This window comes from Leopardus geoffroyi, chromosome C3 (genome assembly GCF_018350155.1).
Source record: "Leopardus geoffroyi isolate Oge1 chromosome C3, O.geoffroyi_Oge1_pat1.0, whole genome shotgun sequence".
Taxonomy (NCBI): Eukaryota; Metazoa; Chordata; class Mammalia; order Carnivora; family Felidae; genus Leopardus; species Leopardus geoffroyi.
In genome coordinates, this window is record NC_059338.1 from 68,830,414 (window position 1) to 68,857,359 (window position 26,946).

Consider the following 26,946-nt stretch of genomic DNA (forward strand, 5'->3'; position numbering starts at 1 on the left):
TTTGCCATGGGTTAGGCCGGCTGCTGGTGGCGCCCAGGGCTGCTGCTCAGGACACGCAACATCCAGGCTCGCGGGGTCTGACCTCACACAGACCCGCGCGGGGACGGCGGTCTCTTTGAGGGCCGTGCGGCTCTTGTGATAATTTTCGGGGGAGGAAATGTGTCCCCGGGGCTGGCCGGTCCTGTTCCTGACTCAGATGCAGTTCCAGGTGTTCCGGGCCCTCCTCAGGCCCCTCTGGGCCTCACCCCTTCTTCCAGGAGCCTGCCAGCCGCCTCTGGGCCCTCAGGTCCCTGGCCTGGCTCAACAGTTCAAGGGAAACCATGTCTCTCCAAGTAAAGAGCCAGCCAGACGAGGCTCCTGACATGCACGCTGGGGAGATGCTTTGCACACCGTTCCGTGGTTCCAGACGGCCCGTTTACCCTTCCACCCTGGCTACTGAGTGAGGTGGTATCACTTCATCCACGGCTCCGCCCCCCTTCCAGCTGACCGTCCGAGGGGCCGCCACACGGAGCTCGGGCTCTGTGTCAGGCAGCTTCGCAGGGCACCTGTTGGAGGCTCCCCAATCTCTGGGGTTAGGTAGTGACGCTCCTGCTTTCCAGGTGCAGTAAGAGAGCCCGAGGCTCTCCGCACACGGGCTTCCAGCAAGAGCCAGCCAGTGGTGGTCTCGACCCGGGGCCCTCTGATCCTGAGTGACCAGGGCACACAGAGCCTCCTCTGCCCAGTTCCTCAGGGGGCCGGGGGCTGGCGGGTGTTTACGTGCGGGCGGGAGGGGACCGGCGGCCGGGAGGGGACCGGGGCCCCACCAGGAGGGCACTTACGCTTGGCCAGCACCCTCCTCAGGATGGTCTGCAGCTCGAAGGCCGAGATCTCCGCGTCCTGTGGACACGAAGCAGAGCGTGGTCACCGCCCGGCGGCCGCGGGACGCGGGAGGCTCCGCCCACATCAGGCGCACTGGGCGGGGCTGGGCGGGGCCTGTGATGTGCGGGTCCAGCGCCCCCTGCAGGCCGCACGTCTCGGCGGACTGCGGGCCCCGTGGACACAGTTGAGAACCCTCCGCTCCACCCACGCGTGCGGTTCCACTCGACGCCCTTCTGATCCCAGTCCTCCGCCCGTCGCCCCTTCCTCCCCTTTGAAACCCGGGTCTGGCTCCTTGCAAAGCTGGTGAGGGCCCAGCTGTCTCCCCGCCCCTCTGCCTCTGAGGCCCCAGCTCCTGGGGCGGGTCTGGTGCCCTACACACGCCCTCGTGTTGGGGGACAGGGGAGGAGGGACGGGGGACGAGCCCAAGTCGCAAGACCACCATGGGCCACAGTCCTTTCTCCTAGGGATGGGGGCGGGGCCCACGTGCCGCGGACCAGCGGGAACAGGTGTCTGTGACATGAGGCCAGAGACCTGGTGGCCCCAGAGCTCTGTTTGGACTGGCTGGGCAGACAGGGCTGGACGGTGATAGGGGGTGGGGGGCGGGGGGGAAGCGCCTGAATGAACTGTGCCCTGAGCCGTGCTCTTGAGATGTGCTACCCTTCTGTCCCTTGAGCGTCTCTGTGGACATCAGGGACATCCCAGCTGGATGCAAAGGACAGGAAGCAGCTGGAACCCTAAGGCCAGAGGGAGTCGGAGCCAGAGCAGACGCCAAGCGGCAGCCCCACCGTGTGGGCAGGAGCCCCAGTCCCCCCGCGACGCCTCTTGCTTCTACTCTTGCCTCTGCCCCTTTGGAGTCGCGTCGGGGACGAGACTGTCCCTTCGAGTGGACCACAGCGCAGGGCAGAGGCTGCGTGTGCAGACACCCACCTCGCCTGCCAGCTGTGCAAACAGCCTTCTGAAGCCGTCGTCAATGTCGTCCTCGCTGGCATCGTTCTGGAAGGGGGGGGATACGGGAGCAGGTCAGAGCCAAGGAGGTGCCTCCCGCGGGCTTGAGACCAAGGACAGTGTGAAGAATTAAGGGCGGATGAGAGAGGGATGGAAAGCCTGAGGGAGGGGTTAACAAGTCCTCACGGAGGCGTCTCCTCTAGCCCTCAACCAGGACGCCCTTCCTGATCTACACTAGTGGGGATCCAGAAGCAGAGCCCAGCCGGAATGTTCTAGAAGGTCTTTGACAGTGGTCCCCTGGACTATTCACTCTCTCCCTGGGGACAGGGGACAGAGGAAGGGCCTTCCATCATGTTGGCTGTGGTCTCCTTCCTGGACTTGGGATTTGTGGTGGTCAGGCCTCCCCTGGGACCCCCAAGCCCTCGGGATTCACCACTATTTGAACAGCGACCCTTGGTGTTACCCTCGGGAGCCTCAGAAATCTCGTCACCCAGCATTTTCATTTTACAGATGAGGAAACTGAAGCCCAGGAAAGGTGGCGACAAGAAGCCCGTGGTCCCGTGGGGGGGGGTGGGTGGTCAAGGGCCACGCACTGGCCGGTGCAGGTGCAGGGGGCGACCCTAGTTTCAAGCTGCAGGCACGAGGTCCTGGGGCCCCCTAGCGATTAGGAGGGGCCCCTCTGGGTCCTGGGCAGTCGGGGGCAGAGCGGGTGGGTCCGGAGGTCACACACACCTCATCAAGGTCAGCCTCAATCTCGTCGTCAACCACCCTGGAAACAGAGGGAGACTGTGTTACCGGAAGGGAGGTGGGGGTGGGAAGCACGTGGTGCCAAAATCAAGGCCGATGGCACGTGTGACTGTTAGGGCAGCGCAGGGCGGAGCGGGCAGGGTCACTGGACCACAGCCCTGCACGGAGGAGGCAGAGGCGGGCAGGGACTTTCTTGCTCCTCGAGAAGCACGTTTGGGGACAGCAGACCCCGGCACCCGCTCTCCGATTCTGCAGGAATCTCTGTCACATAAACCTTCCACACCCGGGATCCTGCAAGGTCCCTGCTGCCTACGTGTCCTGCTCGGAGGCCAGGGTGTGGTCTCAGCTGAATCTCGGGCAGCTCAGGTGGTGCCCTGTGCTGTGTGCGGCGCTGGGCCCTTCTTGGGCCCTGGGACCCTCCACTGGTCCTCCGAGGGCCCCGGCCGCTGTGCCTGCGGCTGGCCCGAGCCGGCCCATCGGACACACTGTCCTGGGTCTGATGGGAGCCCGTGGCACGAGGTAGAGGCAACACAGCACATGCCGTGTGCCCTGCTTCCCATCTGTTCAAAGCCCCCGTGTTTCTCCGTAAATCTCCTTTTGCTTAAGCCGCCGAGGAGGATTACGTCTCCTGCAATCAGGTGCCCAACCGAATAGATGTGGCTGAGGCAGCGGCCAACGGGGCAAGAGCCATTGGGAACCGAGCCATCCTGACAAGGGGCCCTGGACCGCTGGGCCCAGTGACCACCGAGGCCGTCACTCGAGGGCCGCTGGACGGAAAGGATTATACGGTGAGGCCTGGCTTCTCCCTGTGAGGTGCCTGGGTTCAGCCGTCCAACCCGTGTCGTTACGGCGAATGTGACAGCTCGATCTTTCGGAGACGCAGCTGCCACAGCAGATTCTGCGCTAGGCTCCACAGCCGCCCTTTCTAACCGCGAATACCCCACGTGGCTCATTTCTTTGCTCGCTGGAATGTAACGCTGGGGTCCTTCCAGCTGCGCCCTGGAAGCGGGCGGGTGTCGCAGAGCAGAAACTCGGAGCGAGGGCGCCCCGCTCCAGGGGACGGGGATGGGGACGGGGGGGGGTGGCGGGGAGGAGGGCAGGAGCACCTACTGGTAGTCGGCCTTCTTCTCGGAAAAGACCCGGACGCAGAAGTCCCCGTCCTTGTTGGGCTCGAAGGTGGACGGCACCAGGATGTACTCCCCAGGCGGCAGCTTGAAGCGGTTCAGCACCTCCCGCAGGTTGATGAAGGTGTCGGACCGCTCCCTCGCCCGGTGCGTCAGGAAGAAGTTTCTGCTGAGGTGGATGTTAGTCTGTCCAGTCATCTGAGGGACAAACAGAAACAGAAGGGAGTAGACGGCATTGTTTTCGCTCACAGAGAAGGTGACGGTGCCCATCGTTCCAGATCAAACGCAAACTTCCTGCCCACGAGAACAAATGTCCACGGAGGGGCTCAGGGCACGTGCGGCGGGGGTCCCGCGTGCACCCAGCTCCACAGAGACCCCATCTGCACACGGAGGGGCTCGGCCGTGAGGCCCCCCGCAGGAGTCGGATCAGTGCTGTGTGGTGTGTGACACGTGAACAAAAGTCGGGACGGGGCCGGGCCAGGAAGGCAGGTGTGGTCGGGCTGGCCGCCGCGAGGCCGGAACTCACCAGAGGGATCCGGAGAAGCCCAGCTTGCCCCGGACGGCACTGCCCGGCCCGACAGTGTGTACCACTGGGGTGGAGGGGGGGCACGCTGCGTGGCCACTGGATCAGCCACGGCCTTTATGGACCCACATGGCTTCTGGACTTCCCACCAGCCTGCTAATGCCAGCTGTGAGCCTACTACGTGCTCTCACGCCATTCACCTCATTGCTATGGTCCCTCCAGGTGGGTGGTGGACCAAGTTTTATTGAAAAAGAAACGGAGAGGGACGCCTGGGGGGCTCAGTCGGTTAAGCATCCGACTTCGGCTCAGGTCGTGATCTCGCTGTGCATGAATTCGAGCCCCGCCTCGGGCTCTGTGCCGACAGCTCAGAGCCTGGAGCCTGCTTGGGATTCTGTGCCTCCCTCTCTCTCTGCTTCCCCTGCTCATGCTCTCTTTTTCAGAAATAAATAATAAGACATTTAAAACATTAAAAAAAAAAAAAGAAAAAGAAACTGAGGTCCAGAGAGGACCCTTAACTTGTTTGAGGTCACACGGCCTGCAAATGGCAGGGCTGGGGCGTGGATCCAGGCCCCGGGGCTCCCACGTCATCTTAGGCACAGACAGTCCTGGGGCTCACCTTTCCCTTCAGGCTTGTTTTAGGGGGAACTGCAGGACTCCGCGGAGAGCCTCCTGCGTCCCAGACCACACGGCGTCCACCCAGAGCTGACCCGTGCCCCGCAGGGACTCCCCAGAGACCTGGCCCTGAGCTCGGCCCAGCAGGCCCTGGGACCTGAGCAACCTCCCCAGGGTGCCCCCAGCCACCAGCCCTGCCCAGGCCTCCCGGGACCCCCCAAGCCAGCAGTCGGGGCCTTGTGCCTGGTGGTGAACACGAGCCAGCGTCTCCCAGACGTACCTCCTCCGGCACCTGCAGGCACAAAGGAGAGCACACTTCAGATTCCCGGAAGCTGTACGAGGTCACCCCCGTGATGGGCTGCGGCCCCCCGTCCCCTGCAGCTCTAGCAACGTGAAGTGACTCAGCACGGTAATTATTTTCCAAGGGGCCCCAACCGTTCCCACACGGAGGACAAACCTCGTGACCCAGCAACAATGTGGCTGAGCCCTTAGCGCCATTGCTAATTTATGGAGCATAAAACCGGGGCACGGAGCCGTGAAACGCCCGGCTGAGGTCTCTCCGCCCCCAACTCGAGGGTGCCCGCCGGGCTGGGAGCCAGCAGGCGTCACACCCAGCCCGTGTGTCCTTGGGCAAGTCAGCTCCCTCTGTTGCCAAAGTTTCCTTGTCTCTGAAGGGGACCAAGTGACCCCCCGTGCTCCCCAGCTCCAGAGCCCAGGACCGGCTTTGTACACCCATGAGGCGGGGGGTGGGCTCTGCGTCACGTCCCGTTGGCATTTTCCCTGGGGTCGCTTTGTCCCAGAGCAGAAGTCCTCAGCTCCTGTTTCAGAGGCCGAGGGGCTCAGAGTTCATGTGCACCCCTGCAACGATGGCAGGTGACCCACTCTACAGGCGGGGTCCTGTTACGGGCGCCACGTTGCCAGTGATGAGTGAGCGTCTGACCTCTGACCTCTACCAGCGGCATGCTGCCCTCCCCACCACGGCGGTTTCCCTGAATGTGGGGACCGCCCCTCCTCATCCGAGTGGCTCTGGGCCGTGCTGCAGGGAGGAGTGGGGAGGGCATGGTGGGGGGCAGAGCCCGGCCTTGCTTTGACTTGGTTGGAAATGAAGCCCCTGCGGGCGGCACAGAGCTCGCGTTCCAGGTCCTGAGCTGGTCCCAGCCAGACGCTGGAGCGGTTCCTGCCCGAGGTGTCCCCTGTGGGGGCTCTGTTCTAGGCCTGGAGGTCGGCGGGCCAAGCAGAGCACCAGGACTGGTTGGGGGGGTGTCTCAGAAGAGGCGGGAGGCCTCTAAAAAGAGTAGACTGTCCCCAAAGCGGCTGTGGGGCCTAGGCAAGCCCTAGGCACCTCCGGGGACACGGACCAGCTGCAGGGACCTCGGGGCGTCTCCTTGCGCCGGCCCGGCCCAGCCGCCACGTCTCGCACACAGAGTTTTGCTGCAAAAGCCCTGCTTTCCCTGGCCCGGCCTCCCGACGGGGCCCCAGGGCCCACCGTGCCTGTGGGGAGGGCCGTCCCCCTGGGGCTGAGAGCAGGGCAGGAGGCGGCCCGTGCTGCCCCCACCTCATAGATGCCGAAGCCGATGGTGTGCATGTCCTCCCCCATCTTCCTCTGTCGCCGCCGGTGCTTCTGGATGAGGCCCACCAGGAAGGTGCACCCGCTCTCTCCGTCCTCCTGGTCCTCGTCCTCCTCCTCCAGCTTGATCAGGTACTGAGGGTTCATCCAGAACGTGTCTGCGGCCAGAGAGGGGCCGGGTCACTGAGGACTCGGGGCCGCCCCTGTCCCCGCAGGTGCGCACGGGGAGGGGGAGGGAACCCCATAAAGACGGGTGGGCAGGTGGGTGGGCGCTGGGGGGCTGTGGACAGAGCCGGCCGGCACTTGCCTGGGGACCATGGGGACCCACGTCAGAAACTCCCTCGCACGGTTCTCTCACCCGCCCTCAGGCTGGCTCATCTTTGTCACTCGGGAACAGGGTGTTAGGGCTGAGCCCCTGCGGCCCCTGTCCCGCCCCAGGCCCAGCTGGCCGGGCTGGGGCGCTGTGGGGGCACACGCTCCCGCACGCCCTCTGTGAACCCCGAGGCAGGAACATCCTGTGCAAATTCCCGCCTCTTCTTCTGTGTCCCGTTGTCCACCCCAGGGTGTGTCTTCCCCCACCCTGCCCAGTTCCAAAGTCCATTTATGGAAGGCCCGGAGACTCGTTCACGTCTGAGAACAACTCCCCTCGCCCACCTAACAGGATAAACTCTTTCTTGGGGAAATAAAGGCATCATCTCGTACAGGGGTCAGCAAACTACAGCTCGGAGGGCCCCTGGCCGCCTGTTTTTGTAAATAAAGTTTTATGACAACACGGCCATGTTGTTTAAGGCCTGGTGGCCTTCGGGTGACGGCGGCGGAGCTGACAGAAAAGCGGTAGAAACTGACGCTCACCAAGCCCCAGATGTTTCCCATCTGGCCCCTGAGAGATTTGCCGGCCCCGCATCCAGCGAGCGGCTTGTCAGGGGCAGACGGCCTCCCCAGCACCTCTGGAACCGCCACTTGGTGGCTGGAGGCTGGAGGGGAAGGACTGAAAGCACCAGAACTCGAGGTCCCACCACCTGTCCGCGGCCCGGGATGCCACGGGAGCCCCAGTCTCCCCATCAGTGGAGAATCGGCATACGACCATCACGTGGCCTCCACGGTCAGACTGCCTGCGTCACGTCCCCGTGAGGGGTACCATGAGGTCACTTAACCTCTCCAGGCGGTGGTCCCCTCACCTTAAAGATGAAGAGGACAGCAGTGTGCCCGCCGTGGAGGCTCGTGTGGACGGACGGGGACAAACGCACATAAACCACTTGGGACGGTCCCCAGGCCCGATGTGTCATATCACACCGACTCAATTTCTGCGGCTCGGGGGGAGGGGAGCCCTGGGCCACAAGGCAGAAGGTCGGGGGTCAACGAGGGAGGGACCGGGGACCCCGTCTGAGCCGGGCCCGAGTGCGCAAGAGGGCTGCGGGCGACGGTTGGGGCCCGGGTGTGCAGCGGCCCCGTGGGCAAGGTCCCTGCAGGGCGGGACTGCCTGGGCTTCACGTGGATGAAGGGGCCCGTGGGCCTGAGCTGGGACCACGCTCGGCCTCACGGGGTGTGGTGGGGGCCACGGCACAGGGGAACCTAGGGCTGGGGAGGCCGCGTGTGGGGTGTGGCCGGGCAGGGGCCCGGCGGGCGGCCTTACTCGGGTAGTTCCTGCAGCCTCCCGCGGTGGAGCCCCGCCTCCAGGTCCCGTCCACCTTGGTGAGCTTCCACTTCTTGTAGGACTCACTGGTGAGGGTGTCGGGGGTCAGGTTGCAAATCTCCAGGCGTGAATAGTGCCTCAGAAAGTCACCGAACGACATCCTGGCGGAGGCAGGGCAAGGGCGCCCCAGTCACGGGAGGGCACGCTGCCGAACCCTGACCTTCCGCCCAAGGCCAGCCCAGGAGCCAGTGAGGGCCGCAGAGCGGCCAGCAGGCGCGGATTCCAGCTCTTTCCCGCTGGGCCGTGTTGGGCACTGCCCACCGGTGAACCCGCGGGCCCAGCCCTGCTCTCGAAAGGCCTGGTTCTCGAGTGTGGGGACAACTCGGAACTGGTTGGGAGAACAGCCCCGTCCTTCCAGGTTTCTGTCGGGATCTGGACACGCCTGCAGGACTCCCTCCTGCTTTCTGAGGGGTTGTGCCACCCCTTGTTGAGAGGGACGAATGGTTCCATTCAGGGTCTTACGGTGAATTTGAAACGATGGGAGCAGATCCCACGGCCCCCGTCTCCCTAATGTCCCGCTACAGCCCACCGGCAGACCCCTCCAGCAAGCTTACCAGAACTCCCCATCTTCGTGCCGTCTGGTCAGCCTCTCTCTCACCTCTGGGTCGACGCTGTTCCAGTTGGGGCAGCTGGAAAAACCCGTGACGGGAGGGCGTTAGCACCAGTGCCGGCGAGGATGTGTCCCCAGGACCCCAGTGGAGGCCCTGGGGACACACTCGAGGGCCAGGAGCCGTAGGGACAGAGGGGGTGAGGCCAGATGTCGCCCTGGACGGTGGCGGGAAGAAGACAGCCAATCCGGGGGGAGACGGGGCGGTATTGGCGGCCAGGACCAGACAGTCCCGTTTTAACGGGAACAGAAAATCCAAGGTGTCGCTGACCTGCAGGCACCTGGCCTGACCTGGCCACAGCCCCGCTGTGGCGCCTGCCCGGGAACCTGTGTTCTCCCCCGGGGCCCGCCAGCGGGGACGCTGAGCCAGGGAGGCGTGGACCTCGAGCTCACGGCAGGAGCGCCGGCTTGGACGAGGGTGCCAGACCGCTGGGATGTGCTGGTGGCCCCTAGAGGGGCACCTGCCTGAGGGTGCCCGGCCCTGTGACCCCGGGGCCCTGCTCCTGCACAGCCGCCTGCCTCCGGCCTCCCCCGCCCGCAGCCTCCTCTCCTCACTTGTCATTCCACCGGCCCGTCCACTCCACCTCTCCCCAGGGGTTTCGGATTCGGATCAGCTTCTGCAGGCTCCCCCCACTCTCCACCTGCAGACGGGGCACAGGGAGGGGCAGGGGGGACGCTGAGCTCCAGCCGGGCCTGGACGCGCTCGGGCCCAAGGCCCCTTCTCCACGAGACAGGAGGGGTGGGGTCCATGTTACAAGGGGGTCAGAAGAGGGACAAGGGCTGGACCCCAGACCCCTCCAGGGGCCGGCTGTGGGAGGACCCGGGTCTTTGACCCCGAACCTCAGCTTCACTGTGCTGTGGTCTCGGGAGCCCCCGGCGCCTCCCGACCTGTCGCAGAAACAAGGTGCTGAGGAGCAGGTGCGCCGCCTGGATCTCCAGTGAATCCCCGGGGGGGGGGGGGGGGTTCTACGAAGGGTGTTTTGTAGCAGCTGGGAACACGTAACATGAACCCTGTGTCAGATGCTGCTGCTGGGTGGGTGTTTATTTTCGTTGGCGTGGGAACGGAGATGGCATTACGTGACAGAGTGTCCTCACTCGTGGGAGGTGGCCGTGGAAGTATTCGGGGGCAAAGCGTGATGGCGTCTGACACTTCCTTCCATGCGGCTCGGAAAGCAGCACAGGGAGGGAGGATGTGTGCAGAACCCTAGGTGTCGAGTCTGGGGAAACCGCACTGGGGCGGGCGTCACACTGTTCTTGCAACTTTTCCACAGACTTGAACTTTTTCAAAATAAAACAACGGATGCGTGGGGGGTGGTGGATGGAGAATAGAATAAAAGTCCCGGGTTTAAAAGAAACGGAGCCCCGGACAAGTCAGACGACATGGGGTTTGTACGTGGCAGTGGGGCTGTCCTGTTTCTAGTGACGCTGCGTGGGCAGATGGGGACTGCGGGCAGATGGGGACCCGGGCAGTGGGGGCCTGCGGGCAGACGGGGGGCCACAGGCAGTGGGTGCCACGGGCAGATGGGGGACCGCAGGCAGCGGGGATCGGTGGGCAGACGGGGACCGCGGGCAGACGGGGACCCGGGCAGTGGGGGCCACGGGCAGACAGGGGACCACGGGCAGCGGGTGTCATGGGCAGATGGGGGACCGCGGGCAGCGGGGGTCGGTGGGCAGACGGGGACTGCAGGCAGACAGGGACCCGGGCAGTGGGGGCCACGGGCAGATAGGGGACCACGGGCAGCGGGTGCCATGGGCAGACGGGGGACCGTGGGCAGAGGGGGTCGGTGGGCAGACGGGGACTGCGGGCAGATGGGGACCCAGGCAGTGGGGGCCACGGGCAGACAGGGGACCATGGGCAGCGGGTGCCACAGGCAGATGGGGACCGCGGGCAGGGGAACAGCCCTATGGTGTGTGTCATCACGGCCTCCAGCTTGGGGGTACAGAGGGGCGGGGGTTTAGGAGAAGTTGCCCAGGCCTCTGGCCAGAGGCCATCCGATCTGAACAGGAATTTGGGCGCTAACATTGTTGTGAGGTCAGACGCAAAAGCACTCTGAAGGGTCTACACCACTCTGTGCATGCAGCAGCCGGTCCAGGGGGCAAAGTGAGTCTAAACAAGCACAGCGGGAGGGCGGGACCCGGCCAAGAGGGGACACCAGCTGGCCGCCCCACCCAGGCTCCCTCGGCTTCAGGGATCTGAGGCCTGGCGGCCGGGCCGTGGGAATGAGGCCGCCCCCCTGCTGGTGACCACCCGCCCAGCCAAGCCGACCGCCGCATCAGGGACACGACGGTCCCCCAAAAACCCCGGCCGCCTCACCTCCTCCGCCCCGGTGACTGAGTACGCGTGCCCCTTCACCAGCTTCTGGAAGGTGATGGCCTCCGAGTCCGCCATGCTGGTGATCTGGAGACAGGGGAGGAATCAGGTGGACGCAGCGGCCTCGCCCTCCCCCCTGCTCCCTCCAGTCCCTCCACCAAGCCCCCGGCCCCTGGGCCTGGGGGAAGACAACCTCCTGGCTGCCCATGGACGGAGCGGGCCTGGGGAGCCCAGCGGACGGGCGCTCACGGCCCTCTACAGGGGGCACGGGAGAGGGCACGCCTTCAGGGTGCTGGAGGCCCTGGTGGCCCAGCCCGCTGCTCCCAGGAGGACAGCTGTTTGCCGTGGCTGCTGATGTGCCCCTGTTGTGTTAGAATCTCCTCAGCCCCCCCACCCCAACCACCGGGCGGAAGGGGGGCCGCTGTGTTGGTGACCAGGCAGAGGGGCCGAGAGGAGGGTCTTCTGCCCCAACACGGTGTGCGGGCGAAGTCAGGGTCCCTTCCACTTGGTGCAGCTCTGCGGACGCCTCCCCTCCCCTCACCCCCCGGCTGGATGGGGAGACGCCTGACTCACGAACCGCTTAGTGAGGCCAATTAGGTCTTCAAATTTGCTGGGTAGGAGTTTGTTTTCTAGCAAGTTGCCCAGAGACTTGGGGCCCGAGAGTGGGGGCTTCTCACGTCTGTCCCCGTGGGGAACAAGCCCGCAGCAGCACCAGGCTCCAGAGTGGGCTCGGCCTGGAAGAGGCCTGGGGACGGGACGCAGGGCGACCCTGCCTTCCTCTGGGGGGCCGTGTGGCAAGGCTGCCATGAGATGTCCCTCCCGATGCCTCCTGCAGCCCCCCCAGGCCCCTGGGCCCCGAGGCAGCACAGAGGAGGCTGGGGGGGGGGGCAGGTGTCTGGACATGGTCCGGCCCCCGGGACCTGCCGAGGGGTGGGGGCCTCGGGGAACCTGTGGTCCAGGCTGGCCACGCCCTCGCCCACCAGCGGCCCGCAGACAGCCTGGCGGTGGCCACCCATCCAGGTGATGCACAGCCAGGTGATACTGAAGGGGCTGGGCTCCCAACGGCCAGAGCAGGCAGGGAGGGGCCTGGACTCACGTCGATGGAGCAGCCCAGGAGGGAGCCTTTCTGCAGAGCCTTCTGGATGATCTTGAACAGGTTGGGAGGGGCCTTCCTCAGTTCGTACCACTCGGCGATGCCCCCGGTGAAGTCCTCGAAGCCCTCCGTGGTGGCGCCGCCCGAGAGCGCCTCATAGCAGCCGTTGACCCTGAGGGGAGACGGAAGCCGCTGCCCCTGTGTCCCCCGCTGCCCCAGGCCTCCCTTGCGGGCAGTTCCAGGGACCCTCCGCTCGGATTCCCCCCCACGTGGCCGCCCGAAAATCTCCTAGAACCTCAGGGGTGGAAGGTCCGACCTCCCACACGGACTGTCTGTCCTGACGGCGAGGACAGCCTGCTCAGGGGCTGTTGGGCATCTACAGGTCAACACAGGCCACAGGGCAGTGACGAGAGCACCTCTACGCGCAGAGCGGCCCATGCTGCACCTGACCGCCCTGTGGTGGCCCGCGGCTTCCGGCTGCGCCGTCTGGACCCATGACTGAGAAGTGGTTCTCCCAGCCGGCTGTGGGGACCCCGGCCCTCCTCCTCGCAGGGTCCGCAGGGGTCAGGTCCCTCGTCTGTGGACTCCGCACCCTTGTGTCCTGCCTGCGGCGGGTACACACCGGCAGAAACCGTGCTGCCCCGGGCTGATGAAAATGTGACATGACCCGGCAGTGACCTGCGAGGGAAGCGGGTCGTTCCCGAGCCAGCCCTGGGCGCCACAGCCCGTCCCAGCGCACAGCGTCGGGAAGGGCCATCGCCGTCGGGTATGGGGGCGCGGCGTGGCCGGCAGCCCGCGAGCCCAGTTCTGGCCAAAGCGGTCCTTGTGTAGAACGGGACTCCTGCGCGAGGTGGTCCCTGAACACCACCTGCTCTCCCCAGAAGCCGGGGCGGTCGGGGGGCAGGGTCGCTCACTTGGCGTAGGCCTTCTCCAGCAGGGCGCTCCAGAACTCGCTGCCCTCTGCCGAGTGCACGAACAGCAGCTCCCCGTCCTTGGTGGGCAGCCTGTCGTCCACGACCACGTCCACCCACTCGCCGTACTGCCAGAACTGCGGGCGCACAGACACGGGGGTGCTGGAGGGGGTGCTGGGGGGGCCAGCACGGGGACCCTGGGCCTCGGCGGCCCCTCAGCACAGGCTCCGCCAGCCCATCCCGGGAGGCGGGTCCTCGCTGAGGAACAGAGGGCACGGCCCACGTCCTTCCCTCTGAGCCCCCCCCCGCATTCTTCCCCACCTCGTGCTCTCCTTCACCAGCATCGAAGGAGCACGGCAAGCAGCACCTCGCCATTGTGTCCCTTTTCTAGAACTTGGGGATTCCTTCCTGAGCACCCTGCTCTACCTCCCTCCGCAGAAGTCCCTAGAGGTTCCCCGCTGCTATCCTCCCTGGGTCCCCGTCAGGGGCAGGCCAGGGAGTTCCTGCAGTCTCTCAAAGTCCTTTGTAGAACAGCGTGTCCTAGGAGTCGCCAAACACTGGGGTCTGATAAACTTGACCAAGCCAGGGGATCTGTTCCAGCATCCAGGACCTGTTCCTAGCCCCCAGCACTTGTCCTTAGACACCAGGACCCATTCCTGGCCCCCAGCACCGGCCCTTAGCCCCCAGGACCTGTCCTTAGTCCCTAGGATCCATTCCTGTCCCCCAGCGCCCGTCCTTAGCCCCCAGGACCTGTCCTTAGCCCCCAGCACCTGCCCTTAGCCCCCAGGACCTGCCATTAGTCCTTAGGACCCATTCCTGGCCCCCAGGACCTGTCCTTAGTCCCCAGGATCCAATCCTGGCACCCAGCACCTGTCCTTAGCCCCCAGGACCTGTCCTTAGTCCCTAGGACCCATTCCTGGCCCCCAGGACCTGTGCTTTGTCCCCAGGACCTGTCCTTAGCCCCCAGCACCTGCCCTTAGCTCCCAGGACCTGCCATTAGTCCTTAGGACCCATTCCTGGCCCCCAGGACCTGTCCTTAGTCCCCAGGACCCATTCCTGGCCCCCAGCACCTGTCCTTAGCCCCCAGGACCCATTCCTGGCCCCCAGGACTGTCCTTAGTCCCCAGGACTGTCCTTAGCCCCCCAGGACCTGTCCTTAGTCCCCAGCACTGTCCTTAGCCCTCAGCACCTGCGGAGAGAACCTTGAGCCACCTGCTAAGTCACCTGGAAGTGGAAGATCCCAGCATAGTTTTCCTGGAAACTCTGGTTTAGGGGGACAACTCGGGCCAGGATCTCTTCGTTCAAGGTGAGGGAAGCGATGGCCGCCAGCAGCCAGCAGTCACCTGTGAACACAGCACAGAGCTCCAAGCAGGGGTCTCAGTACCAGGAGGACATCAGACACAATGTGCCCCCTCTGGGAGCTTGAAGCCAAGGACGGGCTGGTGTGGACAGTCCCCACTGAGGGGCAGTTTAGAGGGGGAAGCCCTCCCAGCCCCTCCCAGCCCGGCCCCCACCCTGGCCCCCTCTGGTGTGAAGACGCAGACGCTTGTGGGAGCGCGGGACTCACCGCTGGGCTTGGGAAGCAGAGGACAGGGCAGTGGGGGGAGGCAGAGGGACGGGGTCGGGTGCGGAGGCGGGGCTGGCAGGTCGTGAGTGGGGCGGGTGTGGGTGCCTGGCTGGAGTGGGCGCGGGGGGTGAGGGCACATGGCAGTCACTTCTGGGGCGTGGGAGGGCACCGTGCGGGACACAAGAGTGGGGACGGTGGGACGGGCCCCTCCTGTGGTCCACGGGTGACCGAGGCGTCACGGGAGCATGTGCGCGAGCTGCCACACACCCGGCACCCATGGCAGGTGCTCGGCACACAAGCACTGTGACCGTCCTACGTGGTCGGCTGCGACAGTGCGTGGTGGGGGCTCACATTCTCCCCCCAAAGGCCGTGGCCGGCTGACCCTCTTCCTACAGGCGTGGGCGCGCTCCTGCCCCCTCCCAGGACAGTGACAGGAGCAGCCTGGGAGGGGGGTGCGGGCTGGACAGTGACAGGAGCAGCCCGTGGAGAATGCGCCCTGACGGTTCTTTGACGAGACTCTCCCGCTGGCGCTCGGAAGTGACGGCGTGCCAGTGGCTCTGCAGGGAGTGTCCGCCACCAATGGGAGGCAAATGCATCATCTTGCTCCTTCGGGTGGCGGTGTGGGGGTGCTGGGGACCTCGTGGCCACCGCTCTCCTCCTGGGAGCCCGCGTCCCTCTGAGACCCCAGCTGCCCTGCACGCTCAGTATGCGAGGTGTTGGCAGTGCAGACTCTGCCCCGATTCCAGGAAGCAGCCCAGCTGAGGGGGTCGGCTCGGGAAACGTGCCTTGACCTGGTGCGTCGGCGAGAGTGGACAGGTGCCCCCTGAGTCTGCTCAGTGACGTACAGTCCGCTGCTGCTGTGGGACGGGCAGTCCGAGAACCAGGCCAGCTCGGAGGAAGAGGGGCCGGGGATGGAAAGTCCTGCCAGCAGCCCTGCAGACCCTGGATCAAGCCGTACCTGCAGCCAACATGCCTTGGACTTTCCTGGCACATGAGTTGATCACCCCCGTTTCCCTGAGCACCAGGGCAGCTGAGACCCTCCTATGTGCCGGCCACTCCCCAGCAGCTGCAGGGCCATTGCCACATCTGTGGAAGCCTGGATGTGCCTGTGACTCTCACTCTTCTTGAGCAAGCGTGAGATTTTCTGGGACTCTCCGCGGTGCTTGAATTGGGTCTGTCGACACGTGGAGGCAGATGGGCTCGTGGACAGCAGGGGCCCACGTGTGGGGAGTCCAGGGACTGAAGCCAGAGCTCCCACATTTCCCGCACAGCCCCCTCGAGTCCCTGAGCCCCCTTAGACGAGCCGCCGGGTCTGTGGGACTGGGGACTCAGGGTGGCCGCCGGAGGTCCCCGAGGGGCAGGGCCGCTCAGAGGTCCCGGCTGACAGCGCTCTGTTCTGGGACGTGACTGGGTGCAGGGAGGACTGGCTCCAGGTGACCGTGCTGCCTTTTGGTGTCTGTAGCCTGACATCTAGGTCAGTGCTGACCACATACCCAGCTCAGATTACCGCTCGCCACCAGATCCGGAGGCTCTTGCCACATCCTGGGAATCAGCGGCTGTGTTCCGTGGCTTCCGGGTTTCTTCCTCCAGGTCTCCCCTGGCCACCCTGGGGGGGAGCAAGGCCCCAGTGCCCCCTGCCCTCTGGAGACAGCGTTCTTATGCCGGGCTATTCCGACCTAGCTGGTCTCCTCTGGAAGGGCGTGTCAACCCAGAGTGTTTTCTGGACGGCAGACCTGCGGCTTTAAGAGGTCGACTTCCTTGCTTCAGGTCACACGTCTGGAAGGTCCCAGAAGATCCCGCAAGGGGCAGAGAGGCTCCCCTTCCAGTTCAGGCTCTTAACAGCAGTGAGCAGCGAATGCAGTCAGCATTCTGGATCGGTGCAGTTTACGGAGAACTCGCTGCACCGTTTATGTGTAAGTCTTACGGGGCGATTACCCATGTTAGCGTCACCTTTTGGTGATGAAGAAACTGAAGCTCGGGGGCCTGTATACCAGACAGCCAGCCGGTCTCGAAAGCAAATCCTCTAAATCAAATCCCAGGTTTTGTTTAAAACCCGAGCCTTGCCAGAGATTTCTTTTGGTTAAGAGGGTCTGATTCCTTTAATGCAGGAGAGACCACAATAGAAATACCCAACCGCAGCCTAAACTTAAAACTACGGGGTAACAAGCCAGCAGCTCCCTGAAATCCTACATCGTATCTTAATACCTGACACCATGCGCCCATGAGATCCTGAAACACGTCACCTGCCCGCTGCAGCATAAGTCACGAAGGCCACGGGACGGTGGCCTGTCATGGCACCTTCCAGACAATAGCACCAGGAGCACAGCAAACAGGAGGAAACAGGTCAGAGCATTTCACAGCTGAAGACCCGAAACGCCTCTCATCAGGGGACCCACTAGGGGACCCACGTGGGACCGGGACAGCGGAGTGGCCATCCAAAACATAAAAATCAAGTTCTAGCTCATCTTGTCACAGGAATACATTCTAAATGAAATAATGTTCACGTTGTAAGTATGTATTTTAATACGTTATTGATGTAGTTGATATGTCAATATGGTAAATCGAGCCATTTGTTTTAAGGTTTATTTATTTTTGAGAGAGAGACAGAGAGAGACAGAGCGTGAGAGGCAGAGGGGCAGAGAGAGAAGGAGTCACAGAATCCGAAGCAGGCTCCAGGCTCCGCTCTGTCAGCACAGAGCCCGATGCCGGGCTCGAACTCACGAACTGTGAATCATGACCTGAGCTGAAGTCGATGCTCAACCGACTGAGCCACCCAGGCACCCCAACGAGCCATTTGTTTTATTTATATATTTATTGCCTATGTATTTATACCATATATTTAAAAAAATTTTTTAACGTTTGTTCATTTTTGAGTGAGACAGAGCGTAAGCGGGGAGGGGCAGAGAGAGAGGGAGACACAGAATCTGAAGCAGGCTCCAGGCTCCAACTGCCAGCACAGAGCCCGACATGGGGCTCAAACTCACGAACCTCGAGATCATGACCTGAGCTGACGTAAGACGCTCAACCAACTGAACCACCCAGGCACCCCTACAAATACAATATTTTTATAAATCCATTGACTGACATTCTGGAAGACAACAGGAGAATTCCAGTGAAGACATGTTATCGACTTGTAGCCTGGAAGCCATAAGCTTTTTACTTTAAAGAGTTTTTGATTTTTTTAAGTAATCTCCGCCTCCAACGTGGGGCTTGGACTCATGAACAAGAGCCATGCGCTCCAACAGAGCCAGCAGGCACCCCTGAAGCCATAAACTTTTTATATGACACATTTAACGACGCTAAAGTAAAAAGAAAAAAGTCTACATGGTAAAAATATCATGATCAAGTCAAACTAAGAAAGTAACAAGGAAAAATATCTACTATTCAGATCCCAGACGAGACGTTATATAGAAAGATTTCTAGTAAATGACGAAATGAGAGCTCCATAGAAAAATGGACAAAGATATAAACAGTTGACGGAGAAAGGAAAAACCAGTGTCTCAGCCATATTCAGGGCGCCTGGCCGGCTCAGTTGGTGGAGCAGTGGCTGTTGATTTTGGGGTCGTGAGTTCGAGCCCCACACTGGGCACAGAGATCATTTAAAAAAATTTAAAAACCCCGAATGTTGAAGGGTGCTCCCGTCACTCGTCATAAAAGAAATATAAAGGGAAGTTCCCCCGAAACACTTCCACCTCTCAGATCGCACAGTAAGGTCGTGTGGTCCCGGAGGGGCCGGGGGAGACCCACTCGCGCCTGTCCACGAGCAGTCACACCACACGGAGTGCGTGCCCCCGAAATCCCAGGTGCAGGAGTCGTCCACGGACACGCTCACGTGAACCAAGGACGGTGGTAAGTCATTTCCTAGAGCCCTGGTCATCCGTCCACAGAGCGGAGCGACGATGTTCTCTAGGGACACAGACCAGCCTCTGAGAGGTCACGTAAACCAGAGCAGGGCACAGAACATGCGTAGGACACGCCAGGAAAGGGAAAAAGGCAGGTGGGAGAGAAGGTGGGGAGCGCCGTGGGTCCCTCTGTAAGTCCTGTCTTCACAAACTGAAGGTATTTCTGGATGACTGTTGTATGTGTCCTTTGACATAAACGCCAGGGACGTTTTGACGCCCTCAACGGATTAGCTGGTCATGTCATCCCTTAGAGTAAGGAGAAAAATAGCTTACTATCGTTCTTCTAAATGAAAATTATTTCCGGTCAAGGCCTCCCGTAAGAACTGGTCAACCGTCGGCAAGAACAGCTAATCAGTTCGCCTCCTCCTGGGCCCCCAACATGTATTCTGCTGAGAAGTTACCAGGTATTCCTTGAGAAAGGGTTCCTGCGGTCAAGTGCATTTCCACAGGACGGGCAAAGCTAACCAGGTCAAGAGTGGAGGCTGCTTAGAGCTTTCCGGTAATTCTATGGGGTCAGGGGAGAGGGGTGCAATGCACTTCCCACGTCTTCGACCCCGGAACCTTCTGGCTTGCTTGGGGAGGGCGCGTCGGCTGCCGGCCCACCCGGGCAGGGTCCCTGGACCGGGCCCCTCAGAACCAGCTCCTTCTGGGGGTCCGGCGAGGCTCCCCCGTGGCAGTCTGGCATCAGCCCGAAAGGCAGGGGCCTCCTCCGGCAGCTAAGGTCCTTCTGACACCACCTGCGTCTTCTCTCTGGATGGTGACACCAACTTCTTTCTGGATCGTCTTTTCTTCACTGTTTTTCTCTACGGGGTTTACCGCGTGCACTACGGGGAGGGGTTGGGCCCCACTGAGGCGAGGCTTGTGCAAATGCTGGCACATTCCGTCCACTTGGTCTAAAGCTGTGACTCACCCTCTCATCCTGGGAGTCCGATGCCTGCCCCGGTCTGTGCAGCGCCCCGGCAGTGGGCAGGGACAAGTGTCAGAGCCGGGTCACTACGGGTCCTTGAACACGCTGGCTGCCGGCCATGTCCATCATTAATGGAGCAGACAAGGCTGAGTCCGGAGGGCTAGACAGACTAGCCCTTCCCACATCCAGGTTCCCGCCCCCCCACCACCCAGCTGAACCCCTGCCCGGCCTGTTCTGTCCTGGGAGACACTCGACTGGTACAGGCCTGAGAGGCCTCTCTGGCCCACTTCCGGCCCTAGAAGCCCACCCAGGTGCCCCAACAGCCCGGGCTCAGTCAGGCAGGAGCTGCCCACAGGCGCCTGCACCCTCTTCCCGAACACAGCAGAAGAGAGTCCTCGCCCTGCTCGGAGACCGGACCTGAGTAGCGCCCTGGAGAGCTTCCGGGGGTCCGAGGCCGGGCCGGGGGCAGCTAGAAGGCCAGCATTCTAGAAATCACCGGGGCAGGGTGCAGGGCCTCAAGGCTGACTTGTCCTTCACTTAGGTGGACAGAGACCCTCCCCTCCCCAGCAGGGACCTCTGGGTCCCCGCACAGGTGTGTGTGCTCCAGGCTGTGTGCGCACCTGTTCCCTCAAGCACCTGCCCTCACTGGAACCTTCTGTCACCTTCCGTCGCCTGCCCTCTCCGGAACCTTCCCTCACCTCTGTCACCCCTGGAGGCACCTGTGCAGACTCCACCCTCCCTGGTTCCCATCTGGTTCTGGTTCTGGCTCTCGGCTGCCCTGTCTGCCCACTCTGCCTGGGTGTGTCCTTCCAGCGTGGCCCCCGCACACCCTGTTCCACGCTGGGCCTTCAGGAACCCCCGACGGCTGAGGGGGGGCGGGCGGGGACCCAGGTGGGACGAGCGCAGGATGCGGGCTAAGAAGACCTGGATTTGAAGCCCGCCCCGCTCGTGGTGTATGAATCCGGGGACATGTCTCCCTTTCTCTGACCCCAGGTTTTCTCGGCCATGCAGGCGGATAGGGAAGCTGGGGTCCACAGGGGGGCTTCAGAGATGAACCCCAAATGCTCTGCGTGAAGGTGAAATGTGAGCACACGCCTTCTTCTGGCGGAAGGACCACAGATGGGAGATGTCTCTGAGGCCGGGGTCTGTGGCCCCGGAAGGGGTGACAGCTGACAACGGGGGTAGGGTTGGGGGGGCCCCTTACAGAACACAACCACCCCTGCCCCTGCGGGTGGATGACCGCGTTCTCCCCATGTGACTTGCCGTGGGTTTTCAGAGGGATTTTTACCCACGAATTTTGTGCCTAAAGCAGAGAGACTTCCTGTACTCATTTATTCACGTGTCCGAGCACTATTTGGTGACCGTCTCTCGGGCCCACCCTCAGGCACCTGCTCCTGGGCCCCAGGGAACCCCCTCCCTCCTAACTTGCTTGGGAAAAGTGGGACTAGTTGTGTCTCTGGGTCCTTGGGCACAGCCGCCTCAGCCTCTGGACCCCGACAAAGGCTTGACTGTGTCCAGGGGGACTCACCCGCCTCCAGGCACCCCCCATTCCCCAAACAGGCCGCGCCCAGGACACGGCCTCCCCGGCCGCCTTATGAATGGCTCCTTCAAGGCCCTTCTGAAAAGGTGAATTCAGACACAGCCGTGTCAGTACATTTCCAGGGCTCTGCTCCCCGGGCCTTCGCCCTTGTCCTGAAGGGCAGCTTGGTGCACGATCGAGGTCACCTGGGGCCCCCTGCGGGGCGCGGACAGAGGTTACTAACACCTGCGGCTGCCGGGAGTTTCTCCCAGAGGGGAGCACGGTGATACGTCTGGGTGCTCCCTCTCTGCCCCTACCATCAGCCCTTCCCTCCGCAAGCAGGAAACTGAGGCACAGAGTCCAGGAGACGCTGGGCTTTTGTCCCCTGTCCCAGCTGTGGGTCCTCACGTCCCAGCACGGCTGCTGTGGCCTGTCCCCAGAGAACGGAAGATTCGTGAGGGCAGGGCCCGTGTCACCGTGAGCACATATGTGTCCGTGTCCGTGATGCACACATGTGGCACGCACACACACACACGCGCGCACACACACACACGCGCGCACGCACACACACCAAAAACGAAGACCGAGGAAGCTCTTCATCTCCGACAGAGCAGACAGCCCAAGGCCAGCCCGCTGCCTCCAGGAAGCCCTCCCAGCCTCAGCACGCCCCACGCTTGCTTCTCTCTGGGCCTGTGGGACCTGCCTATGTGGTTCACCCCCAGGGGCGTGGTCACCAACTCCCCTCCCCCACCCCAGGGAATCCGTCTGGATGCATTTCTGACTGTCAGCTTTGGGTGGGGGGCTGGCACATCTAGTGGGTGGTGGCACAGCCCCCACGAGCACCCGGCCCCCACCGTCCACGGCCCTGAGGCCGGGGAGCCCTGCCCTGCCTCCCGTCCTGCTTGACCCGGGGCTCACTGCCTCGGTGTTTTTCCTTTGCTTTCCGTGGTGACGGCGACGTAAACACCAAACAGACCAAGATGCCGAGGCTGCTTCCGCCCACACTTGACCCTGCAGACACACCTGTGGTTAACAGTGTCCAGCAGCTGGGAGGCCCCGCCCCCAGGTCACCCCGGAGCTTCTCCACAGGACGTGCACACCCTGCCAGGGGCCCAGGCCTTGAGATGGTGGCTGATGAGTCACTGGGGGCATCCCTTCCGTGACGGTTTCATGCCGAGAGCGGCCCAGAAGAGGGTAGCCGCAAACTGGAATTCCCCCCCCACCCCCGGACGACGCTCAATCACTTCTCATTTACCTCCACAGCTGTGGGGAGGGGACACCCCTCGGGTCCCCTCTTACTCCCACCTATCAGCCCTGGTTAACCAGCTGGCAGCCAGCGGCCAGTGACCCCTCCCTTCCCCTGCTGGAGGAGGGCCCTAAAAGGGGGGGGGGGGGGAGCTGAAGACACAGCCCTGAAGTTCCCAGCCTCACTCTGCACTTGCCTGGATCAGGGACGCTCGGAAGGGAGGCCCTGCCGCCCAGACCAGGAGGAGGAAGCCACCAGGTGCCTGTTTCCTCTGCGGTCCCAGCTTGGGGACCCACGCCCCTCCTCCCCCGTCCCTGCTGCCCCCACGGCCCACAGCGGGGAGCACCTCACCTCCAGAGCCCCTGCGGGCCCTCGCAGCACAGAACAGGGACAGAGCCTCCGGTGGGGGGGCGGCCAGGTCACATGACAAAGCGGCCCACGAAGCACGGGTCCTTCCCTCTGATGCGGCCCCCCCGGCCAGATGGAGAAACCGAGTCGCACAGCTACACGCGCCGCCCCCAGCCTCACCTGAGCTGCTCGTCCCCGAAGACAACCTCCAACCTGCAGCTTCTAAGGCCCATGCCACACGCCCGTCGGCATTGCCTAGTGTCACCTCAGCCCCGTGGCGTTCGCGGATGAGGACAACGGAGGCCTGAAGACCCCGGGATTCGCCCAAAGCGAGAGCCGAGCGGCCGAGCCGAGGCCACGCTCTGCCTGACGCACACGCACGTGCTCACTCCTGACCCCGCTAGTCACACCTGTTGCGTGGCTCTGGGGGGGACGCACAGGCCTGTGGGGACCGTCCTGCCCAAGGGCAAGGGACGGGAGGCTGGACCCCGACACGGCCCGCTGCGCCACCCCCGGATAGCTGCGACGCACACGAGGCTCCTGGCAGTTACACTTGGAAAATTAAACCCAGCTCCTCGCCTGCATTAGTCCCTCCTCAGGGGCTCCCATGTGGCTCACGGCACAGAGTGCAGACACGGACCCCGTCCTTCAGCATTGGCGTGCACCCGCTGGCCAGGCGCTGGAACGCCGTGTGGACCACCCTCAGCCCGGGGCTCCCTCGCCCGCACTGCCGCTGCGTGGACACTGGTGGGGTGATCCGAGCCAGGCTCCTGGGACTGTGGAGCAGGGACGTTACTGTCACGGACACGGGCTGAGCCCCGTGGCGGGTGTGGGAGGGACTGGGGTCCGCCAGCAGAGGGTAGCATCCTCTCAGTGTCACAAGTAGCGGGACCTCAGGAAAACGGATCCAAGGGAGCACCCCACAAAGGCACAGTCACTGTGCCGACAGGGGGCAGGGGAACCCCGTAAAGTCCTCTTGGGCACTCTGGGGCCTCCGCTGCAAGCGTGTGCAGCGAGGGGGAGGGAGGTCAGGAGCCCTGCTGTGTGGTGGGCCCGGCTGGGCAGCCAGGGCAGGACAGGGACCCTCCCCCACCGGTCCTGCCAAACAGCAGGCCTAGTGCTCCAGACTTCCCGGCAGCAGGAAGGGATCTGGGAGCACACGAGGAGCAAGGCCCTGATGGAGCGTTTACAGCTGGCAGGGGGGCGGTGGGAGGAAATGACTCACGGGCGCCTCACATCTGCTTCGAGAGCGGAGGGGCCCCGTGGGGCGGAGGACGCGCCAGCCGAGAAGCACAAGGGAAGACACTTACTTTCTCCATCAAAGCAGCTGACACTTAGTTCTTAGTCCTTTTTTTTTTTTTTTTTTTGAGAGAGAGAGAGAGCTCGAGCGTGGGGGAGAGGCAGAGAGAGAGGGAGAGACAGAGAGGGAGGGAGACAGACAGAGGGAATCCCAAGCAGGTTCCATGCTGTCAGCAGGGAGCCCGACTTGGGGCTCGAACCCATGAACCCTGAGATCATGACCTGAGCCAAAATCAAGACTCGGACACTTAACCGACTGAGCCCCCCCAGGAGCCCCAGTCCCAGTCCTTTTTGTTTTTAAACTACATGCATTAGTTTTTAAAAAGGCACCTGCAAATTCAATACAGGGCGTCCTGCGACACCCTACAGCACCCTACGACGTCCTACAACATCCATGCAAAGCAAGGAGAATCTGAACCTGCCACCTGGAAGAGCCAAGCTGACATGAGTCGACACATCACGTGGTCGCTGAATGGGATCCCGGCACAGAGTCAGGACGTGAATCTAAAGAAAGTATAGACTTTGCTTAACGATGACGGATATTAACGTAACAAGCGCAGGGACCGTGAGGTGGGGGTGGGGGGAATGGAATTCTCTACTATCTTCCCAATTCTTCTGTGAATCTAAAACTGCACTGAAAAATAAAGCCTATTACGTTTCTTAAAAGGCACCCATCATACGAATGACTTTTGAAAACTATCATTTAAATCATCTAGGGGCGCCTGGGTGGCTCAGTCGGTTAAGTGTCCGACTTCGGCTCAGGTCATGATCTCGCGGTCCGTGGGTTCGAGCCCTGCGTCGGGCTCTGTGCTGACGGCTCGGGGCCCAGAGCCTGCTTCCGATTCTGTGTCCCCCTCTCTCTCTGTTCTTCCCCTGCTTGTGCTCTGTCTCTCTCTCTCTGTCAAAAATAAACATTAACAAAATTTATCTAAAACTGCTTTCCGATACTTACTAGTAGTCAAGTTTTGGGGGGGTTGCATGTGTGTCTTCATCTCAGGGCATCTCTGAGGCCACACCATTTGCCCCGTTTCCCCCCATTTTTAGAAGAGATGGAGGTTCCGAGTGACGACGCGCCTACGATCTAAGAGGGGAGCCCTGGCTGCCACCTCTGTTCGTGTGACCAGATGCCGCTGCCACGGCGCCCCCTTCCAGATGCTTCCGAGCCTGCTGGCACTTGGCGACCGTGACCACCCCGTGCCCAGAGTCAGGGCGAGAGCTCCGTCAACCACATGTCACAGATGGTCATCGAACCAGGAGCCTCCGAGAGGAAGGCTAAGACAGCCAGACGGCGACTCGGCGTGAAACAGCTTAGGAAGGACACGCCAGCAGGGGGGGTTCTAAGCGGGCTTATCACACGCAGTTTTGTTTCCATTCGATCCACTCCAGGGGCTTCACCCCAGGAACGTGAGCTCCGCCGGCTCCTTTCCAGAAGCCCGGTGCTATTTAAACAAGGCTTAAATCCTGCAACTGTTAGGTGCAATTTGGCCCTTAAGGTGTCCTAACACTCCACGGGCCAGTGTGGGGTGTGGGCCGGTGTGGGGTGGGGGCCGGTGTGGAGGGGGGCCGGTGTGGGGTGCGGGCCAGGTGTGGAGCGAGGGCCAGCTGCGTGTGACAGGCCAGGTGTGACAGCTGCCATGTGTGTGTCTTGATCTCCCAAACCCTAGGGTTGGCCAAGGCTTCTGCCAACTTGCAGGCCTGTTACGTCCCATCGCTCGAGGAGAGGCTTCTATCTTCTGGGGGGGAGGGGGGCGGGGGGGAGTGGAAAGGAATGAGGGGGGAGGATTCCTGCAGGTAAGAATGTGCTCCGGCATCTCAGGCATCTGCACACACGCACAGGCCAGGCTCGGACCAGCTGGCCGGGTTCTCGAAGAGGCATTTCCTGTGGGGCTCCTGGGGCGCCCAGCCTAACGATTCACACAGCTGCCCTGACCCCCGGCAGGGCCCGGAACTTTCCAGGCCCTCGTGCACAAGTCTAGCCCAGGGCCTAACGCGACGGCCCTGGGGTCAGACCGTCTGCGCCTGTGGGCCAGATCCCCAGCTCCCCGGGCCTCAACGTCCTCGCCTATACACCGGGAATAATCACAGGGCCATGGGGTCTTTGCTGTCACAGTTCAGCGTCTGGCACACGGTACTCACTCGGGACACATGGCTGCTCCTGCTTTGGGCACCAGGGCCTGTGCCAAGCGGGCCAGGAGAGGAGGTGCAGTTCAGGTCAGTTTTGCTCTCGACGGAGCTGCGTAGGGGGCAGGCTGAAGCTGGAAGGGGCACAGGTCTACGGGAGCGGACATCCGCCATTTACCACGAGCAGATTCCGTGAGCATCTTAGACAACGGTCCCAGGCCCCACTGTCCAGACCCCTCCACAGACTTGGGAGTTTCCCACCGACGCGGGACGCCGCGAGCCCTCTGCCTGCTGTACGTGAACGTCACACCCACTGAGGCCGCCTCCCGCTGTCGTGATGCCACAGCGAGCGGAGGACGCCCTGGGGCCTGAACTTCCTCCAGCAGACAGCGTCCTCTTCCCTCGCACCAAGTCCCCGTCCAGGTCCCTGAGCCCCGGAGACCAGAGTCGTCCCCTGGCCCTCAGCCCGCGGCCCGCCATGTCACAGGTCGTGAACAAGGCTGCCCCCAGGAGGTGGAGGCCAACACCCCAACAGCAGCCCAGAGCAGGGGGCACAGGGGGCCTCGGGGCCCACTGGCGCATCTGTGATCCTTGGCATGGACCCCTGGGCCGGGGGAAGGGGGAGAAATTCCAGGAAGCTTCTGGAAATGGAAATCACCGGGCTTCCTGAGAGGAGAGGGAAGGTGGGGCCTCGCAGATAGGACCCGCAGCCCCTTCAGATGCCTCACTTACCCAGGGCTCCTTGGCAGATGTCTGTGCGGGTGGCTCCTCCAACAATAAACTCGGGGTCGTCGCAGATCTCCTGGGAACGAGACCCACAAGGTGCCATCAAGCCACCAGCACACGCTTTTGCGGTCAGGACACCTCGGTTCCCGGTGGGCGCAGCAGGCGCCTTCCCCCCTTCCGCTCCCCCCTCGGAGAAGTTCTGCGGTTATAGACAGACCACCCTGGGTCCTTATCATTCCTCTGCTCCGTGGAACCCCAGCGCTCGTGTCGCCATGCCCGGGGCCACGATGCCACCTCTCTGCCACGTGTGGAGTCCCTTCA

The 26,946-nt window shown here is 62.7% G+C and overlaps 1 protein-coding gene and 1 long non-coding RNA gene across 3 annotated transcripts in view; both read right to left on the reverse strand.

Moving 5' to 3' along the window:
* The window catches only part of CAPN2 (calpain 2), a 36,995-nt gene that overhangs the window by 5,908 nt on the left and 4,141 nt on the right, over positions 1-26,946 (reverse strand). For both annotated transcript variants that reach the window (XM_045453318.1, XM_045453319.1), the window contains exons 2-15: positions 26,632-26,701; positions 14,215-14,333; positions 12,995-13,128; positions 12,084-12,252; positions 10,991-11,074; positions 9,232-9,317; positions 8,624-8,698; positions 8,010-8,170; positions 6,365-6,534; positions 5,090-5,101; positions 3,661-3,872; positions 2,536-2,572; positions 1,786-1,851; positions 819-876 (exon numbers count right to left, since the gene is read on the reverse strand). In XM_045453318.1, the coding sequence (XP_045309274.1) occupies positions 819-876; positions 1,786-1,851; positions 2,536-2,572; positions 3,661-3,872; positions 5,090-5,101; positions 6,365-6,534; positions 8,010-8,170; positions 8,624-8,698; positions 9,232-9,317; positions 10,991-11,074; positions 12,084-12,252; positions 12,995-13,128; positions 14,215-14,333; positions 26,632-26,701 (1,453 nt within the window). The remainder of the gene's footprint in view (positions 1-818; positions 877-1,785; positions 1,852-2,535; positions 2,573-3,660; positions 3,873-5,089; positions 5,102-6,364; positions 6,535-8,009; positions 8,171-8,623; positions 8,699-9,231; positions 9,318-10,990; positions 11,075-12,083; positions 12,253-12,994; positions 13,129-14,214; positions 14,334-26,631; positions 26,702-26,946) is intronic.
* LOC123585314 lies at positions 13,731-14,134 on the reverse strand. The gene is made up of 2 exons (XR_006706052.1): positions 14,102-14,134; positions 13,731-14,061 (listed from the first exon to the last, which is right to left on the reverse strand). It is a non-coding gene; the product is annotated as an uncharacterized LOC123585314 (long non-coding RNA).